General features: G+C 35.3%; 1 protein-coding gene across 1 annotated transcript in view; it reads left to right on the forward strand.

Annotated features, from left to right (window-relative positions):
• Positions 1-21756, forward strand: part of IQCM (IQ motif containing M) — a gene marked incomplete at its 3' end in the record, with an annotated part of 457722 nt that overhangs the window by 243857 nt on the left and 192109 nt on the right. Inside the window, exons 9-10 of the mRNA XM_079919840.1 lie at positions 5705-5903; positions 16162-16306. Of these exons, the coding sequence (XP_079775966.1) occupies positions 5705-5903; positions 16162-16306 (344 nt within the window). The remainder of the gene's footprint in view (positions 1-5704; positions 5904-16161; positions 16307-21756) is intronic.

The following is a 21756-nucleotide window of genomic DNA, read 5'->3' on the forward strand; positions in this document are numbered from 1 at the left end:
AATAGCTCAATTTCGTTTCTTTTTATGGCTGAGTAATATTCCATTGTATATATGTGCCACATCTTCTTTATCCATTCATCCGATGATGGGCACTTAGGTTGTTTCCATCTCCGGGCTATTGTAAATAGAGCTGCGATGAACATTTTGGTACATGACTCTTTTTGAATTTCGGTTTTCTCAGGGTATATGCCCAGTAGTGGGATTGCTGGGTCATATGGTAGTTCTATTTGTAGTTTTTTAAGGAACCTCCATACTGTTCTCCATAGTGGCTGAACCAATTCACATTCCCACCAGCAGTGCAAGAGGGTTCCCTTTTCTCCACACCCTCTCCAGCATTTATTGTTTCTAGATTTATTGATGATGGCCATTCTGACTGGTGTGAGATGATATCTCATTGTAGTTTTGATTTGCATTTCTCTAATGATTAATGATGTTGAGCATTCTTTCATGTGTTTGTTGGCAGTCTGTATATCTTCTTTGGAGAAATGTCTATTTAGGTCTTCTGCCCATTTTTGGATTGGGTTGTTTGTTTTTTTGTTGTTGAGCTGCATGAGCTGCTTGTAAATTTTGGAGATTAATCCGTTGTCAGTTGCTTCATTTGCAAATATTTTCTCCCATTCTGAGGGTTGTCTTTTGGTCTTGTTTATGGTTTCCTTTGCTGTGCAAAAGCTTTGAAGTTTCATTAGGTCCCATTTGTTTATTTTTGTTTTTATTTCCATTACTCTAGGGGGTGGGTCAGAAAGAATCTTGCTGTGATTTATGTCATAGAGTGTTCTGCCTATGTTTTCCTCTAATAGTTTGATAGTTTCTGGCCTTATATTTAGGTCTTTAATCCATTTTGAGCTTATTTTTGTGTATGGTGTTAGGGAGTGTTCTAATTTCATTCTTTTACATGTACCTGTCCAGTTTTCCCAGCACCATTTATTGAAGAGGCTGTCCTTTTTCCACTGTACATTCCTGCCACCTTTATCAAAGATAAGGTGTCCATATGTGCATGGGTTTATCTCTGGGCTTTCTATCCTGTTCCATTGATCTATCTTTCTGTTTTTGTGCCAGTACCATACTGTCTTGATAACTGTAGCTTTGTAGTATAGTCTGAAGTCAGGGAGCCTGATTCCTCCAGTTCCTTTTTTTGTTCTCAAGATTGCTTTGGCTATTCGGGGTCTTTTGTGTTTCCATACAAATTGCGAAATTTTTTGTTCTAGTTCTGTGAAAAATGCCAGTGGTAGTTTGATAGGGATTGCATTGAATCTATAGATTGCTTTGGGTAGTAGAGTCATTTTCACAATGTTGATTCTTCCAATCCAAGAACATGGTATATGTCTCCATCTATTTGTATCATCTTTAATTTCTTTCATCAGTGTCTTATAGCATCCCTGTTCTTAAAAATCTCTTTCACCCATGCTGAATTTAATACATTGTTTTTAAACTGAACAGATCTCATATAGGACATTAAAGTAGGCCACAAACTTGTTTCACTTGTTAGCCAAGTTACTTTCAGATCCAGCATTCAAAGCATGAGGGCATCACGTGTTTCTACTTCAAGGCTACAAGTACAGGAAACGAAAGCCCTTGACACAGCTTGGTAGCAGAGGATCCAAATCAGAGTAAATTGTGTAAATTATAACTAAATTACAAAGCATTTGGACAAAGCAGGCATGATAGTCTAATCAGGAAAGCGGTGATACTTACTTCTCGATAATGCAGGTTGGAAGAGGAATTGGGGGTAGGGAGGCATCACAAATCTCTTTTAATGTATTTCCGAACTTGGCAACCTGAATTGATTTTGTCACATATTTGCAGCTTAAAAAGTATTTGGCTTTTACAACAGCCAAAATAAGTGTCCTTTAATCACTTTCAACCTATGAACAGATGGGCAAAGAGTGCTTTTATAAATGGAACATACAAAATACTTCAATATCAGCCAAAACTAATTAGTAGCAATATCTGAAACAAACTCTAAAACTGATGTAGTGTTTAATATATATTATCGTATAAGCATTAGCAGTTGAAAGGAAATTCCCTGTTCAAATGTTTGCCAAGCTCAGTGTCTAATGTTTAGATATGATTAACTTAATAATGAACTTATTGTATCTTTTCTCACATGCAATCTTGTTTAATGATTCCTTCTTTCACTGAAAACTATCTGATCTGATAACCTTGATCATAGCCTAGATTCATAGGTAGGTAACCTATGATTCTACCTCTTGATGGTTGGGGCTATAAAATCACATTGCAAAGATAGGGACATAAGGAAGCATTAATTGGCCGTCAGGGCAATCAGTTTACCACAGTGAGCTCCTAATATATTTATATTAATAATATTTTAGTTGTTACATATTTAACTTAAGGAGGAGACTTTTCTTTGATTTTTTTTCATGGTTTGGACTTGGATAAACAGGACAACTTTCAATGTAATGACTATTTCAATATATTCAATAGTAGTGCTGAATTAAGTAAAACTATGGATCATTGTACTGAGTTCAAAGATCATGGGGATAATCAAGGAAAAGGCATGGCCATGAAGTGGCAATGGCACATAACGAGCTTTATCTGGGCATCATATGGACAGCTTTGCGTGAGAGGGGAAGTCTCTCACAGCAGGAGACCTTCTAGAAACCATGACATAGAGCCATCACCCAGAAGGGGAAGAGGGTAAGGGAACTCCTGTGGGAACAGGAGAGTCAGAGGGGGGCTTACATGTCTACGTGATATCACTCACAGCAAGATGGGGGTGTCTCTGGGTCAGAGAGCTCCAGTGGGCAGCAGTGGCTTGCGGTCTTTTATGGCCTCAAAGTCTGTCTTATCTATGGCTGGTAGATGTTGGTTATAGTTTCATGGGACATGCAAAACAGGCAGGCTCTAAATGGCTAAAAAATATGCTTGTTTGGGCCATATTTAAAACAATTGGATGTTTAAGAATTTTGAGTTTGGAGCCAGCAGGCTTTTGAGCTAATCCTTGCCTAACGTAAGAAGTAAACAACATAGGGGCCAATATACAAGGGCCATTTTTGACTCATTTATGTAACAACTATGCCACACATACCTTGCCATTTCTAGCATTCCTCCTCTTATACAGTGAAGGAAAAAAATCTTTGGTATGGTCTTGCAGCCATCTGGGACACCCAAAAGATAGGTTAAAAAGACATCACAACAGTTTGTTTTTAAATTTGGGGCTTGAATTTGAATTGGAAAGAATTTTCACAGGAGGCGCAGTATCAGTAAAAGTTATAGGTGCCTTTAGAGTAAAAAAAAGTAACATATCTACAAGTAACATTAAATATTAGGAATACCAGATTTTGTAAGAAGTAGATCACAAGGAAGAAGAAAAAAAAGATTTATAAGCCTGATAGGAGAAATATTTTTGTGATACAGGAACTTTTGTTTCCTAGGAAATCTATAATGAAGGTACTGAACGATTTTTCCTTTGTCATATTAGGAGCAGACTGTTATTCAAAAATCAGTTTCTCAGTGTAACAGAAAGAAAATCAAATTCTAATTTTCCTTTCTGTATAACACCTATACAACATTCCATAGCTGAGTATTCATTCACAGGCATTTCTCTATTTTAATATTAAGCTTGCTTATCAAAAGTGACCTAACTTTTTCAAAATTTTGTATATTTCATAGCTTCTTTTCAAACCCATTATTTGTAAATATAATTCACCTTCCATCAAGCCTTCAATAAATTATTCTTCAACTTTAAATTTCCCTTTCTTTTATTTTTAACATTCTAATTGTTTAGAGATGTGCTGTTGATGAAAGTCCATATGGCTAGGGCCTAAGATAAAATTCTTTTCTTCTTCAATTGATAAAAAAACAGACAAAACCTATCCATCATTTTGTAAACATTTTTGTGTTTCCTTATAATCCTTTTAATTAATGTAGTTTTAATCACTCATATTAACTACAGCTTTTAACCCAAAATAGCTAATTTCAATTCTCCTTCTCCCTTCCCCCGACCCCCTCCCACACTACATATACTTTTCATTACATGACTAAGAACTCTGAGCCATTCAAGGCACTTTAGGAGACCAGAAGAGATGTGACCACTGCTGGTACTTTAACACTATGCATTACACATCACCTTACAGTCAGTCACACATATCCCTTTAAGATTTTTTTACACCTTATTGTTAGAACATGAAACTTTGACTATAAAGTTGGCTCATCTAGGTATTTCTAGAAGACTTATTTCTTCTGAGAAAAAGTCATCAACTCAGGATCCTTTAGATTTCACAGTAGGTCTTGAAACTCTGGCCAAGCCAGAAGTGACCATTTCTATTTCATCCACATTCCCAGTTTATCTCATACATGGAGGCCTGTTCATAAAAATTGTTATATTAAAGGAGCAAAAATACTCTTAGAAGGCAGAGCTCCCTCTTTTCTAAGCTATTCAAAATCAATCTTAATTCAAACAAACAAAAATAAGACTTTGCCTTATTTTCTTTGCCTTTTCTAGTAGCTTTGTCTACTTGAATATTTCTCTACAGCACATGTTGTATTTTTGACTCGTTAATCTACAGAAATTTTCTCAAGAGAGAGAATAAGAGAAAGAACCAACCAGAGATACAAAAGAGCTACAGTTACAAGAACATCATACAAGGCTAACTTCCTTTCTTTTGCAAAGACAAAAAGGACATTTTTCATTTATATACACAAACACAAAGAAATAACAGCCTCGGTTCTGTATCTTTAACTATACGTCAAAAGTAAATATGGAGGACAGTTTTCTGTGCTTGAGCAAATGTCATTGATCAGTAGTGGCTACTTTTTGTGCCAGTACCATACTGTCTTGATTACTGTAGTATAGTCTGAAGTCCAGGAGCCTGATTCCTCCAGCTCCGTTTTTCTTTCTCAAGATTGCTTTGGCTATTTGGGGTCTTTTGTTAAAAAAAATAAAAAATCCAGCAACAACAACAAAAAAGAAATATGTTTGTATGCTAAAAATTGCAAGGAAACTACACTTTGAACTTTGGAAGACTTTGAAAAAACTGACTACCTATAAAAAATGCAACAGACATATAAAGGAAAAAAAGCAGACACAAGATTGCCAAGGTTACAGACAGTCTGTTCATAGTAGAAAGTCTGTAGTTTTCTCACATGGTCATCATCACTGCAAGGACGGACCATCCATATCAGCGATGCAGGGCTTGTCCTGTTTTCCAGTATGATCCCTCACTTCTGCGATTCTGTAGTCCATGGCCCTAACAATATACTACCCTGCCTCTCAGTTGAGTGCATTTGGAAAATAAAATTACTTTTCAGATGATGTTTGGTAAGTAGATTATCAGTGCCAAATAATTTTGAAGCAATCTTTAGTTTAAAATAGCTTCTGGGACAGGAAAGTTATTTTTACTAATGTGCCCTGTCATAGGAAAGTATTTTGTTCCTTAGATACTATATCTCTCTTTTGAATAGTTGTGGATAAGCTTTGACAGATTCACTTTCTTTTGGGTTTCCCTTCTTCAGAAGATTAATTTATACATGTTATATTAATTCTGGCATATTCAACCTTCTTTGGAGAGCCCTGTTGGAATGTTCAGCTGATACACCTATGAACTTTATGTGCTAATTACAATATATTTCCTATTTCAATATATTCCCTATTTCAAAATATTCATTATGAAAGTGAATTTAAGACTTTTTAGAAGTTTATTTTTCTTATTAACTCTAATAAGAAAGTTTTATATTTTATTTTTAGCCCAAAATCTATTCTAAGTAAAAGTGATAAACTTGACAATAAAGTTAAAAGAATTGGACCACAAATGGAAAACTTCCAAGTGTTCCGGCGAAGGAAAAAATTCGCAATTACCAAAAACATTGTTAGAATGGTCATCGTCATGCAGGCACTTGTCAGAGGGTGGCTCGAACGCAAAAGATTCCAAAGAATAATGATCAAGGTAAAGCATATATTGAATATTATAATGTGTTTAAAAAGTCTTTTATTCTTCCAGTTTTATTGAGATATAACTGATATACAGCACTGTACAAGTTTAACGTATACAGCCTAATGATTTGACTTACATCACAAAATGATTACCACAGTAAGTTTAATGACCACGCATCATCTCATATAGATAAAAAATTAAGAAATAGAAAACAAATTTCCTTGTGATGAGAACTCTCAGGATTTACTCTTAACATCTCCCATATATAACATACAGCTGAGTTCATTATATTTGTCCTGCTATACATGACATCCCTTGTACTCATTTATCCTATAACTGGAAGTTTGTACCTGTTGACTGCCTTCCTCCAATTTCCCCTTCGCCTCCCCCTCTCCTCTGGTAACCACAAATCTGGTCTTTTTCTATGAGTTTGTTTGTTGTTTTTGAGGTGTAATTGACCTACAACACTATGTTAGTTCCTATTTCACAACATAGGAGTTGATACTTTTATACATTTCAAAATGATCACCACAACAAGTGTAGTTATCATTTGTCACCATACAAAGATATTATGTAATTACTGAGTAAATTCCCCATACTGTACATTTCATACCTGTGACTCATATATTTTACAATTGGAAATTTATACCTCTTAATCTCTTTTACCTGTTTCTCTCCTCCCTCCGACCCCCTCTCCTCTGGCAAAAACCTGTTTGTATCTATGACTCTGTTTCTGTTTTGTTGTTTATTCATTTGTTTTCCTTTTTATATTCCATATATACGTGAAATCATGCAGTATTTGTCTTCCTCTGTCTGACTTATTTCACTTAGCATAATGCCCTCTAGGTCCATACAGATATCCTCTAGGTTGTCACAAATGGCAAGATTTCATTCTTTTTTTTTTTTTTTGGCTGAGTATAAGTATATAAATATACACATTTTTAGCCATGTATAAATGTATAGACATATATATATTTTAAATATATTTAAAATATAAATATGTATTTATATATAAAATACATTTATGTATATACTTTATATATATATATATATATATATATATATATATATATATATATATATATATATATATATACCACATTTTTTTTAAGCATTCTCCTGGATATTTATTTATTTATTTATTTATTTATTTATATGTTTATTGGAGTATAATTACTTTACAATGTTGTGTTAGTTTCTGCTGTATATCAAAGTGAATCAGCTATATGTATCCCCATATTCCCTCCCTCTTGAGCCTCCCTCCCACTCTCCCTATCCCACTCCTCTAGGTGGTCACAAAGCACCAAGCTGATCTCCCTGTGCTATGCAGCTGCTTCCCACTAGCTATCTGTTTTACATTTGGTAGTGTATATATGTCAATCTCACTTTCTCACTTCGTCCCAGCTTCCCCTTCTCCCCTCCCCTGTGTCCTCAAGTCCATTCTCTACGTCTGCGTCTTTATTCCTGTCCTGACCATAGGTTCTTCAGAACCAATTTTTTTTAGATTCCATATATATGTGTTAGCATACGGTATTTGTTTTTCTCTTTCTGACTTACTTCACTCTGTATGACAGTCTCTAGGTCCATCTACCTCACTACAAATAACTCAATTTCATTTCTTTTTATGGCTGAGTAATATTCCGTTGTATATATGTGCCACATCTTTTTTATCCATTCATCTGTCGATGGACACTTAGGTTGTTTCTCTGTCCTGGCTATTGTAAATAGTGCTGCAATGAACATTGTGATACATGTCTATTTTTGAATTATGGTTTTCTCAGGGTATATGCCCAGTAGTGGGATTGCTGGGTCATATGGTAGTTCTATTTTTAGTTTTTCAAGGAACCTCCATACTGTTCTCCATAGTGGCTCTATCAATTTACATTCCCACCAACAGTGCAAGAGTGTTCCATTTTCACCACACCCTCTCCAGCCTTTATTGTTTGTAGATTTTTGATGATGGCCATCTGACTGGTGTACCACATTTTCTTTATCCATTCATCCATCAATGGACATTTAGATTCAATTAAGCAGACTTTTGAGTAGTCACCTTGTCAATATACCTATGATTTTTCTAAATAAAGTTCTGTCTACATTCTTTGGTTTAAGAAAATTTTATTTATAATATACTCTTGTGACAGTTTCAGATTGTATCAAGCTGGAGACTGTGAACAAGTGCCTAGCTTATCCTTAACCCAACAGTTCCTGGATTACTTTTACTCTAAGGCTGGGACCACCTATTTGCATTGATTTTGTTTCTCCTATGCTATCTGCTTATTCTCTGTTTAAAGTAACTTTCCACTTCCCACACTCCTGAATACTCTTTCAGTGCATAAACCTTCACCTTAAAAAGAAACTACACACACATCCACACACCCACCTGAGCAACTTTTATAAACAGCAATCCTGACACTCAGAATAAAACATAAGGACCTATTTTGGCTGGGCAAATGCAGAAGAACCTGAGTGGATGGATTTTGGCAAAACTTTGAGAGAATCCAAAAATGTTTCACCTTGAGGACTAAAGTTGTGCTACTCATAAAGGAATTTGGAAAACCAACTAGAAATAGAAGAATAGATCAGGAGTGCCCACTTGAATTCCTGGATTATCTGGGAGGACCTCCCCCAAATGGCCTCTCATTGGGCACCCTGAATGAATTTCTCTGAGAATACAGGCTTGCTGTTAGAAGGTAGTCCATTTGCCTATCGACATGTGTATATTTGTACATGCATTAATATGTACATATAACATACATTTGTAGTTCTGATGATTCAATGTGATAATGCGTGTAAAACTCTGACAATAAGTAAGCATTCCATATAGTTAATCTTTCAGTAATTCTGTGAAATCTCTGTGATTCTGTGAAATCACATTTTATATGTGAAGAAACTGATGCTCAGAGAAATTAAGTCATTTGACTAGAGTTGCCCTCCTGGTAAGTGACAGAGCTAGAATTCAAACCCTTGTCTGACCCCAAAGCCCATGGTCATTCTACATATTATATCATCGACTTAAACTACTTTATAGCTGATTGCTCCCTAATCTAATCTAAGGCCCTATCCCAGACCTATCTCTCCAGCTCTAGATTTAGGCATTTAATTCCCCATTTGCAAGGTCCATAGTTAAACCAAACTCCACGGAGCCTTCAATGAACTTATTTTCTTACTCCACAAAGTTCTTCCTTTCCTGTACTACCTATTTTGGTGAACTGTCCCACCACCCATTGTCCAAGCTATACACCTGGTGTTTTCTTAGTCTCCTTCAACTTTCTCACCCCCATATTCAGTTGGTCACCACTTCCTTGACATTTCCTGTGCTGCTTTTCCTCTCTGGGCTCTTACCATAGCTCCTATTCATCACTCCTCACATGGAGAACTGCAGTAGTCTCCTAATTGGCCTCCCTGCCTGTAGACCTACTCCCATCTAATCTGTCATCTGCAGTTGAGGAAATTCCACTCTGATGACCTTATTCCATTTCTTTATAGTCTTTTGAAAGCCCCATGTTTCTTATCAGATGAAATATGAATTCTCTAACATAGTACACATGGCCTCCCTGGTCTGGCCATTTCCCACTGTCCAGCCTCATCACAGGACACTTCTTCACTAATACCCTGTGCTCTAGCAAAGCCCAAATCCTTTAATTCCCTGATTGTTTCCTATTATCTTATGTTTTTATACTGTTCTCTCAGACTGGAATACTCTTCCTAATTTTCTGATAAACTCCAACTCATTCTTTAAGATCTTGCTTAAGTGTTCATACCTAGACACCTTTTTTGGTCCATCAAGCAGAGCTGAGCTCTCTATTTTTGGTCGTTATTGTGCCCAGTCCTCTACAGTTTGACCTTTTGTTTACACCTCTGTCATGGGCACTACAATTTCTGTGACCTGTTTGGGAGTACATACTCTTTACTTTTATATTATATAGCACCACATACTGTTTTGATACATGCATTCTCTCTTATTTTAACTATATTCACTTATTATCTGCTGTTTTTCTTGTTTATTTTCTTGTTTGTATATGTTTATATTGTTTTCTGTCTTGTTTGCTACCATGTCCAAAGGCTTAGAATAGTGCTTGGCATATGGTAGCTATTCCACAAATGTCTTAGAATGGATGAATTAATTCAACAAAATATAGTTGTAGAAGTTTATCAGGGCACTCTAATTATTCATATATATATATATATATATAAACATATATAAATAAATATATCATACACGATATTATGTATATGATAATATACTTATATTATAATTTAACTTAATTTTAGCATTTCCTGATGTTGGAGAGAACGGTAGCATCATCCATAACCTCTGGGACAAAATGGGTCTAGAAAACGTAGAGAGCAAGAGTGAGCCCAAGATGATAGTGAAAAGGAGAGCTCGGCAAGGAAAATGTTGAATTTCTATGTGGAGGTAGAATTGAGATAAAAAGAATGAGAAGCCTTTTTCAAGGGTCTGAGCAAATATAAACTAGATTGTTTACTTTGATTTGGTTGTGAAATTTGTTATGATCATTGATTTTCTTTTTTATTCCACCATTGGTGTGTATGTTGCATGGCTGCTCTGCTGATACAGTTAATGTTGTTCTGCTTACTGTTGAAATGGTCATGTGGCAGGCCTGTAATGCATGCATAGTCCGGTTCCAGGACTGAGCCTTGTGCAGTGTTGCTGTTGGGGGAATTCCTGATAGACTTTCTGGTGTAAAGGCTGCACAGCAAATCACTGGATAATTGTCAGCACTGTGGGAATCCCTCCACTGGGAAACTTACATAGTCATATTGTTCGGCTGGCACTTCAGAGCTTGTGGCTGTAGACAATATCTGCTAGAATGTTGCTCTAAAGTACCTCAGGAGACTGTATAGTTTCCACCATTTCCTGTGAAATGCTCTAGTTTGGGTTTATTTAGAAATAATGAAGCAGCATTGAATTATATCAGTCATAAGGAGACCACAGAAATTGCTGCCTTTAACCATCAGCATTATTTATTTCCACCATTAAAAATATCCTTTTCCTTTTAAAATTTCTATGTTGTTTGTTTGCATGTGTTTTGGTATAAGTTAATATGATCCAGAAAAAAATCCTAAAGACACAAAAACAGTATTTTCCTCAGTGTAATGCCTCTAAGATTTTAACTTAAAGATTTTTTTGTGAATATTTATAATTTAAATTTTAAAATTTTAGTCTTAAGTTGATATGTTCAGTTGCTATTTGGCAAAAATACTGAAATTCTAAAACATTTGAATGGCTGGTGGTTGCAATAAAAAAGTGTTCAAAATTGGCTTTGAATAAATATTTGTTGAATAAATAAAATTGGAGAAATCCTAGAAATCTGAGTTTTAATATCCCATGCGTAGGTCAGTGGTCTTTATTCTTTTGGGGGTTACAGAATCCTTTGAAAATTTGATAAAGTATGGATTTCCTCTCATTATCTAAAAAAAACCCAATAAGAAATAAAAAGAAAATTCTGAAGCCCATTCATGGACCTGTGGCACTGGTGACCTCGTATGGAATAGTTTTATTACATAAATGTGTTAACTCTCAGGTACTGGGAGAACTGTATTAATGTATTCCAGAACACTTTTTAAGAAATGTGATCATAGTTACTATTTACTAGATCGGATATCTTGCCTGATGTATAGAGCAAATAGTCCAGATAGAAATGGAGGTAACTAAGTCTTAGGTATTATTAGAGAACTTAGAAAGACCACTGAACCCAAAGGACTGTGTCTAGTGTGGGGGTAGTGTCAACAAATTGAGATCTGGAGGATGAAGGGTAGTTGTGTTTTGTCATGTAGATGGGGAGGTTGAGAGAGTTGTAGGCCCAGGGAATCTCAACGGCCTTAGACGATACAGACATTTAGGGGGCTGGCTGGGAGGAGGACAGTGGCAGTAGAGGAAGATGAAGGTAGGAGCAGATTAACAATGTTCTTAAAAACCATGCTAAGGAGTTTATACATAGTGTATGGGAATGGATGACTTTAAAGCAGGTCAGTGACATGAAGAGATTTTTTATTTTAGAAAAATTACTGACTCTGGACAATGAATTGGGGAAAGAAGTTGGCAAAATTAGAGAAAGAACAACTAGTATGCTTTTTCAGTAATCCAGTGCATGATGGTGGTGGCTTGGGGCAAAGTTGGAGAATTGCACAGTAGGTAGGACATTGGGTTTGATTAGATTTGGAGATAAGGGAGCTGGAAGAGTCAGGAATGGATCCTAGGTTTTTGTCTTGGGCAACCTGATGGATGATTGTGAAATATAGAACTTCGGAGGAGTGAGTGGGAGAGGTGGGAGGAAAGGAAAGGAGACAGCGTTGAGTTTTCAACACTGAGTTTGAAGTGCCTGTGGAACATCCTTGAGATGTCTGGGAAGCAGTTGGGTATATGAGTCTAAGCTCAGAAGGAAGACTGGGCCATAGGGAAACATTTGAGGTTCGTCAGTAGTTCTTAAACTTTTTCCACCTTAACACACCTAAAGAAGAATATAAAACCATCCCACCCATAAAAGTGGCTCAATTTGGCAATGATTGTCATTTTATCTCTGAGAAAGCTCTTTCCCAAGGTGACTGCATGGCTCTCTTATTTCATTCGTCTTTCTGTTCATTGTTACATTATCAAAAAGCCTGCCCCATACTACCCTATAAAAAAAATAACACTTACTCTGGTCACTCCCTATTCCATTTAAAACACTATTGTTCTTCATACCACGGACTGCCACCTAATACATATATATTTGTTTATTGGATTATTTTTCCTTCCATCAGAATGTAACTCATTGTGAGACAGGAATTTTGTCTTTTCTGTTCACTAATCTATAAGGTCTAGAACTTCCCTGGCACATGTCTTTGAATAAATTATTTTCAACATGGTGGAGAATGGGATGAGAGGATGTGAAATCTGGGAAATCTTTTCTACACATTTTGATTCAGGTCCCTGAACAAGGATACCCTCTGTACTCTGCCCTCATCCGTAGATTTGAGAATCATTATTAGTGATACTGTCTAGAGACATTGGAATTGATGTCATTGTCCAGAGAACATATGTAAAGTAAGGAGAGAGGCATGAAAAGGCAAGAGTGAGAAATACCAATGCTCAAGGGAGAAGGCAGAGATGAGGATTCCACAAATGAATTCCATAGCTAGAGAGGTATGAAGAAAACCAGAATATGCTAGATCAAGGAAGTTCAGACACAGTATAATAAAGAGGGTTAGATCAGTGATTTCCAATGCTGCTAGGAATGAAGGCCTAGGCAAAAATAGGTAGAAGAACTAGTACTTCACAGTAGGAGAAACATAAATGGCTTGTAAACATGAAAGAAGCTACTCTTGCTAGTAATCAAAGAAATTAAGTTCCACTAAGTATCATATGGTAGTGGAATCCTCCCAACAAGCAGTCAATTCATTACTTTAAAAAAAGACATGACCATATCAAATAAAAAGCTGACTTATATTTGGAAAATATTTTTAAATCCTGATATACGATAAGCATGATACATTTACACTTTAAATCAACATGGATTGGAAAATTATAATCAGTAATTTGCATTGTCTTTTATTTCAATATTGCTGTTGTAAATATCAATTTGTACATTTTTCTGATTAATTCTGTCTTGAGAAACGTTTAGAAATATGGTGAAAGATTCACATACTGAGATGACATAGCATCATAACTGAGGCATATTTCTGTACAGAAGGCTGGCAGAGAGGCATGCTATAATAAGAACCACACAGATGGACCATTGCCATTTTCTCTGACCCAAGTTCTTAACCATGAAAACCTCCTAGGTAGCCTTCTGAATGCCTCAGATCTGAGAAGGGTTTCTTCACAAGACAGGTTGTGTCCACAAAAGAGGATTTATTAAATTCAGAGGAAAAACACTCATATTGGGTTTGGTGACTGACCAAATGCCCCTGCTCTCTTAGCAAATGTCATCATTCAACTAAGCAGCACTTCAAGCAGGGACCTTTTGCCTCATGTTCTAAGAATACAATTAAAACAATGCTTGATTCTTAATTATTAGCAAAAGAAACCTACTGGCAGACTTAAGCAGAAAGGTATTGACTAGAATATTGGGCAGAGGTCTGAAGAATTAAGCTCAGGAACATGAAGGAATGATGAAGCCTAGCCTAGATAGCTCCTTGGACTCCAGTCAAATCCTGCACAGAGTCTGTTGCAAATGCTGAATCCTGTTCTGCTTCCACCAATGCTACCCTTAGAAAATGGATATTGCTGCCACGGTTACTCTACCACACAAATAGATTTCTCACTGGTTGTTTCACTTTTAAAAGCATTATTAATTTCGAGTGAAAACCTGAGTCTGGTGTAGATAATGGAGGAAGCTTTGTCACATGTCTGCATCCCAGCAACAGAGGAGGCTTGGATCATGAGCAACTGATTTGTGGCTTCAAATTGTAGGAAGTGAGTTATGCCTTCTGCTAAGATTCACATTATGGAGAGTGCTCCAAAAGTGTGGCTTACTTCACTCTGTATGACAGACTCTAGGTCCATCCACCTCACTATGAAATGTAAAATAGATAGCTAGTGGGAAGCAGCCACATAGCACAGGGAGATCAGCTTGGTGCTTTGTGACCACCTAGAGGGGTGGGATAGGGAGGGTGGGAGGGAGGGAGACGCAAGAGGGAAGAGATATGGGGATATATGTATATGTATAACTGATTCACTTTGTTATACAGCAGAAACTAACACACTATTGTAAAGCAATTATACTCCGATAAAGATGTTTAAAAAAAAATTAAAAACCATAAATAAAGTGGGACCAATCCATTATTTAAAACAAAACAAAACAACAACAAAATGACAAGAGCCTATTGAACAAAAGGCAGATTAAAAATACACACTGGAAAATGTTATTAAATGTTGAAAGACATTAGCAAACATTCAGAATCTGCCTGATTCTGATGGAATTCAGATGGAAGGAGAAAAGGAAAGTAGTGAAATTATGCTAATTTATTTTTTTATTTAGGTAAATCAAGAAATATTATTTCATTGATAGTTTTGATAAATTAAAAAATATAGGCTTAAACATAGTGTTTTAAAAAGGTGAAGAAAAATAAAATAATAAAAACAATCTTCCAAGAATCACGCAAAACAGAAAATAAATAAGAGCAAGAACAATCATAAGTGTAATAGTAACTATATTAGGAAAGAAACCAAAACAAAAATTTACAGAATGGGTGAAAAATGTGAAATTCAAGTAAATTAAGAGGAATACTTATATAATTAAAAGTGTGGGCTCTGAATTGTCCCTATTTTGAATTCAGAACCAATTCTGCAATTTACTAACTATAGGACCGTGGGAAAGTCATTTAAAGATGTTATGCTTTAGTGTTTTTACTTGTATAATGGTATGCAAAGCACATCAAAGGAAAGTGGACTCAGAAGAAATTTTATGAACTTCAGTACATTTGTAAAAAATTAATGAAAATAGGTTAATTAAATCTTTAATTCAAGAAGCCAAGAAGGAGAAAATAAACCTTAAAAAAAAGGAATTAATAAAGATAAGTAGAGAAATTAATGAGCTAGAAAATGTAAAAATATTTGAATTGGTAAATAAAATGGAACTGGCTGTTTACAAAACCAAAAAAAAAAAAAACCTGAAATAGATGAATTTTTATACTTTAATTTAAAAAAATGTATTATAGTAGAATGTATAAAATGAACATACAGAAAAATATAGTCACAGATTAAAGGTAAACTGACAGAACAACATTTGCACATATGCTGAAAAGGGTTACTTTCTTTAATATTGATGGTGTTTTTAGAAATCAACAAGTAAAATCTGAAAATATCCAGTGAAAAATAGGTACAATACATAAATATATAATTTTCAAGAGAAAGAAAATACAAGGATTTGAGCACCCAGAGTGGATAGCTTAGGTAAGAATCATCCATTACAGAGTAATGCCTTAATAAAACTTTTATTTTTTTTCCTGGCTAAGTGGGCTACATACTATAAAAATCTGTACACCAGCCTAGGAAGCTCCTATCACCCATCACCAAAACCTCTTTTTTATGGGAAGTATGAGTATGTAATAACAGAGCAACTCAAAATGATGTTCTCTGAACTTTAGGGAGATTAACCCACTCTATAATGCATGTATTTAACCAAACTTATTTAAAAACATAAATAAAATACATCATAATCTGAGAAACTGGGTGAGACAGATGAAATGAATAGGGCAAAATCAGATTAAATATAAATAGCAGAAATATATAAAGAGTTCAGCTGTCTATATTGCTCTTTTATAGGCTTTGTATCATGGACCAGATTTGAGAACAGTTATAAACATGTATTGCAGACTAATCCATCGTGTTAAATATCGACTTGGTCTTTGGAGGACGAGACAAATTATAAACCTTACAGAGCTAGAGGAATGGATGGACAGAAAAAAATGTATGTGATGCTATCATTTCTGATTTGATTTTAGATTTGGAATTTTTTTAACCATTAATTATTTACATAAAATTTACATATAATTACCCATAGACAACACAAGTAGGCGATATTTTTATTGCTTCAAGCTATTTACTTTTTAAGTTGATGTATATGTGGATTAATTTATTAGGATCTCATTCTGGCTAAACAAAAAGGAAATTTAAAGGAAAGATAGCTAAAGAATGAGATTTCAGAAAGAACATGAACCAGAGCTGCTCCAGAGATCTAAGGAGCAAAAAATAAGAGGCAATCTCTGTTTGCCTCTGGGGGATAGAAAAGCTGCTATCACTTTATGATTTTTTATTCTTGAGCTTTAAATTCAAATTCTAGGTTGGTTTAGCTTGAGTTATGTGTCCAACACTTTGCCTTGATAGGGCAAAGAAATCTGCTTGGGAGTTGCATAGAAACTTAGAAACTATATTCATTGAGGGGAGGGAGTAGCTCCCCAAAGGAAAACTACATATTTATAACAGAAGAACAGTTAAAGGACACTGAGCAGACTAAACAACAGATATCCATTACATGTTGCTTATTAGTGTTGAAATTCTACGTGAAGAACAGGTTTTCCAATTTCTATCTTAACTTTCAGAATCCTGATTTTTATTATATTTAATGAATTTATTATTGCTTGATTAGGATGGATATTACAGTCTGTTTCTTGATTAAAAAAAAAATAAATGAGGACTTCTGGTTTCTGCTTCTGTACGTAAGGAGCTTGGAAGTCAACACTCTATCTTAACAACAAGTAAAAAAGCTGAACAGACTAAAAAATCAACAAGTCTTCCTGGATTCGTAAAAGAGGGGAGACACAGGGCAAACTGCTGCCCCTAAGACTGGAGAGACAGGCATACAAAGTCACAGCTTACCAGAGCAGAGACTCATGAGCAGAATCCGGTGTGGGAACCAGTGCTGGGGTAAGAAAAATGAACTGTAATTGACAAATGGCAGGAGCACAATTCTGAGAGTTAAAAATTCCAGAGGATCCAGTCATAAAGGGGCCTCCACAATACTGCGATATTTACCTCCAGGAGCTCAATCAGATTCCCACAGTAAATATGAGAAAATGAACCATTTTGAAATATGCCAGAGCACTCCATTCTTCTTAACAAGGCCTGCCTTGAGAGGAAACTAATTAACCAGAGCCTAACCTGCTGGGTATTATCAGAGCCTAATTAAACCTGTGGAAGGGAAATACCCAACTCCAGTCCACTCTGACCATCCTGTCCCACCTAAGGAGGAAGAAAAAAACTGGGAAACATTCATAAAGTTCACAGTCCAGAGACATAGGCTCCATAAGAGACTGAGACCTAATCATTAGAACACTTCCTCTCCCCCAGCACCTTATCACCACGTTACTAAAGACCTTTTTACAGCAGTTTCTTTTACCCACTATGTCATGACTAGCTACATGTATACTACAAGGTATACAAAAACGCAAAAAACACAATTTGTAAAGACAAAGCAAACGTCAGAACCAGACGTGGCAGAGATGTTGGAATTATCAGACTGAGAATTTAAAACAACTATGATTAAATATGCTGATTATGCATAAAATAGACAGCATGCAAGAACAGATGGGCAAGGTAGGCAGAGAGATGGAAATCCCAAGAAAGAACCCCAAAGAAATGATAAAAATAAAAAATATTGTAACAGAAATGAAGAATGCCTCTGATGGGCTTCTTGGAAAGGTGGCTGAGGAAAGATTCTCTGAGCTAGAAATTATATCAATAGAATCCTTGAACACTGAAAAGCAAAGAGAACAAAAACTGAAATAAAAAACAGAACAAAGTATCTAGGGACTGTGGGGCAACTACAAAAGGAGTAACATATGGGAATACCAGAGGGAGAAGAAAGAAACAGAAGAAATATTTATAACAATAATAACTGAGAATTTCCCCAAATTAATGTCAGACACCAAACCACAGATCCATGAAGTCCAGAGAACACCAAGCGGAATAAATTCCAAAAAACTACACCTAGGCGTATCATCTTCAAACTATAGAAAATTAAAGATAAAGACAAAAATTCTGAAAGAAGCCAGATGGGGAAGGCACCTGGCCTCTGGAGAAAAAAAAAAAAAAGAATTACATTTGACTTATCCAAAACCATGCAAGTAAGGAGAATGGCATGAAATAGTTAAAATGTTGAGAGAAATAAAACACCAACCCAGAATTCTGTACCCTTAAAAATTATACTTAAAAAATGAAGGACTTCCTCAGACAAACAAAAATTGAGGGAATTTGTTGCCAGTATATCTGCCTTGCAAAAAGTGTTAAAAGAAATTTCTTAGAGGGGAAATAATATAGGTCAGAAACTCAGACTACAAAAAGTAAAGAAGAGCACTGAAGAAGAAATAAGAAGGTAAAATAAAACATTTATTTTTCTTATTCCTAAGTGATCTTACAGATAACATGTTCAAAATAATACTAACAATATACTCAATTACAATATACATATATAGCTTAGGTATAATTATATATGCTGATATATGTACATGTATGTATAAGTGAAGTGAATGACAACAATTATACAAGGGATGGGAGGGAGGAATTAGAATTATTTTGTTATTGTAAGGTATTTGCACTACCCATGAAGTAGGATAGTGTTATTTGAAAGTGGATTTAGATTAGCTATAAATGTATATTGTGAACTCCAGGGCAACCATTAAAATAAAGTAAAAAAAAAAGGATAATAGGTATGCTTTGAAATGAGAGAAAATAGAAACATATAAAATCCTCAATTAAAATTACAAAAGGCAGAGAAAAGTAGAAGAGAAAAATAAGAACAAAGAACAAGGACAACAAATAGAAAACCTATCAGATATAGTAGATCTGAATCCAACTGTGTCAGTAATCACTTCGAACATTAAATGATCTAAATCCACCAATTAAAAGGCAGACATTGTCAGAGTAGGTCAAAAAACACAACCCAATGGTATGCTGTCTACAAGAAACCCACTTTAAATATAAAGACATATATAGGTTAAAAGTAAATGGATGGAGAAAAATGTACCATGCTAACAATAATCAAGATAAAGCAGGAGCAGCTATATTAATTTCAGACAGAGCAGGTTGCAAATTAAGGAAAGTTATCAAAGGTGAAGAAGAGCATTACATAATGGTAAAGGGGTCAATTCTCCAAGAATACATTAACAATTGTAATTGTGTATCTGCCTAACAACATAGCATCAAACTACGTGAGGCAAAAACTGATAGAACTACAAGGAGAAATAGATGAATCCACTAACATAGTTGGGTAAAATCCAACACCCATTCATAATAAAACCTCTCAGTAAACAGGAAATAGAGAGGAACTTTCTCAACTTGATAAAGACTATCTACAAAAAAACTACAGCTAACATCATACCTAACGTGAGTAACTCAGAGTTTTCCTACTAAGATCAGGTACATGACAAGGACATCCTCTCTCACCACTCTCTCTCACCACTTCTTTTCAACTTCATGCTGGAAGTTCTTGCTGATGCAATAAAGCAATAAAAGGAAATAAAGGCATACAGATTGGGAAGAAAGAAAACTATCTTTGTTTGCAGATCATATGATCATTTGTGTAGCAAATCTGAAAGAATTGACAAAAACCCTCTGGAACTAGCAAGCCATTTATATCAAGGTTGCAGGATACAAGGTTAATATACAAAAGTTAATTGCTTCCTGGATACCAACAATGAACAAGTAGACTTTGAAATTAAAAACACACTACCATTTACATTAGTACCCTCCAAAAATGAAATACTTAGGTTTAAAGATAACAAAATATGTATAAGATCTTTATGAGGAAAACTACAAGACTCCAATGAACAAAATCAGAGAACTAAATAAATGGATAGATATTTCATGTTAATGGATAGGTAGTCTCAATATTGTAAAGATGTCAGTTCTTTCTAACTTGATCTATAGATTTAATGCAATCACATTCAAAATCTCAGCAAATTATTTTGTGGACACCACCAAAATGATTCTAAAGTTTATATGGAGAGGCAAAAGACCAGAATAGCTAACACAATATTGAAGAAGAACAAAATTGGAAGACTGATGCTATCTGACTTCAGGATTTATGATAAGGCTACAAGTTCAAGTGTGATATTGGTGAAAGAATAGACAAATAGATCATTGGAACAGAATAGAGAGCCCAGAAACAGACCCCTATAAATATAGTCAACTGGTCTTTGACAAAAGAACAAAGGCAATATAATAGGGCAAAGATAGTCTTTTCAACAAATGGTGCTGGACTAACTGGGCATCCATGTGTAAAAAAATAAATCTAAACACAGACTTTACACACTTCACAAAATTAACTCAAAATGGATCATAGACCTAAGTGTAAAATGCAAAACTGTGAAACTCCTAGGAGGTAACATAGGAGAAAACCTAGATGATCTTGGGTATGGTGACTTTTTAGATACACCACCAAAGACATGACTCATTAAAAAATTAATTGATAAACTAGACTACATTAAAATGAAGAACTTTTGCTCTGTGAAAGACAGTATCAAGAGAATGGGAAGATGAGCCACATACTGAAAGAAAATATTTGCAAAAGACATATCTAATAAAGGACTGTTATCCGAAATATATAAGGAACTCTTAAAAGTCAACAATAAGAAAGCAAACAACTTGATTAAGATATGGGCCAAAGATCTCAACAGAGACCTCAGCACAGATAACAAATAAGCATATGGAATGATGTTCCACATCATTTGTCATCAGGGAAGTGCAAATTAAAACAACAAAGAGATACCACTACACACCTATTAAAATGGCCAAAATCCAGAACACTGACAGCACCAAACGCTGGCAAGGATGTGAAGCAGCAGGCACTGTTATTCCTTGTTGGTGGGAAAGCAAAATGATACAGCCATTTTGAAAGACAGTTTGGTGTTTTCTTACAAAATTAAACGTACTCTTGCCATACAATCCAGCAATCATTCTCCTTGGTGTTTAGCCACAGGGGATTTATGTTCACACAAACCCTACACATGGATATCTATAGCAGCATTTTCATAATTGCCAAAGCTGGGAAGCAACCTTCCAAGCTTTTCCCTCCATTAGTAGGTGAATGGATAAATAAACTGGTGCACCCAGACAGTGAATATCATTTCATTATAAGAAGAAATGAGCTGTTAAGCCATGAAAAGAAATGGAGGAACCTTAAGTGCATATTACTAAGTGAAAGAAGCCAATCTGAAAAGGCTACATTCTGTATGATTCCAACTATCTGACATTTTGGAAAAGGCGAAACTGTGGAGAAAATAAAAAGATCGATGGTTGCCTGGGGTGGGATTGGGTGGGGGGAAGGATGAAACAGCAAGCACAGAGGAGTTTTAGGACCATGAAACTATTTTGTACAGTGATGGATACATGTTATTATACATTTGTCCAAACCCAAAGAAT

Source organism: Stenella coeruleoalba, assembly GCF_951394435.1.
Source record: "Stenella coeruleoalba genome assembly, chromosome: 4".
NCBI lineage: Eukaryota > Metazoa > Chordata > Mammalia > Artiodactyla > Delphinidae > Stenella > Stenella coeruleoalba.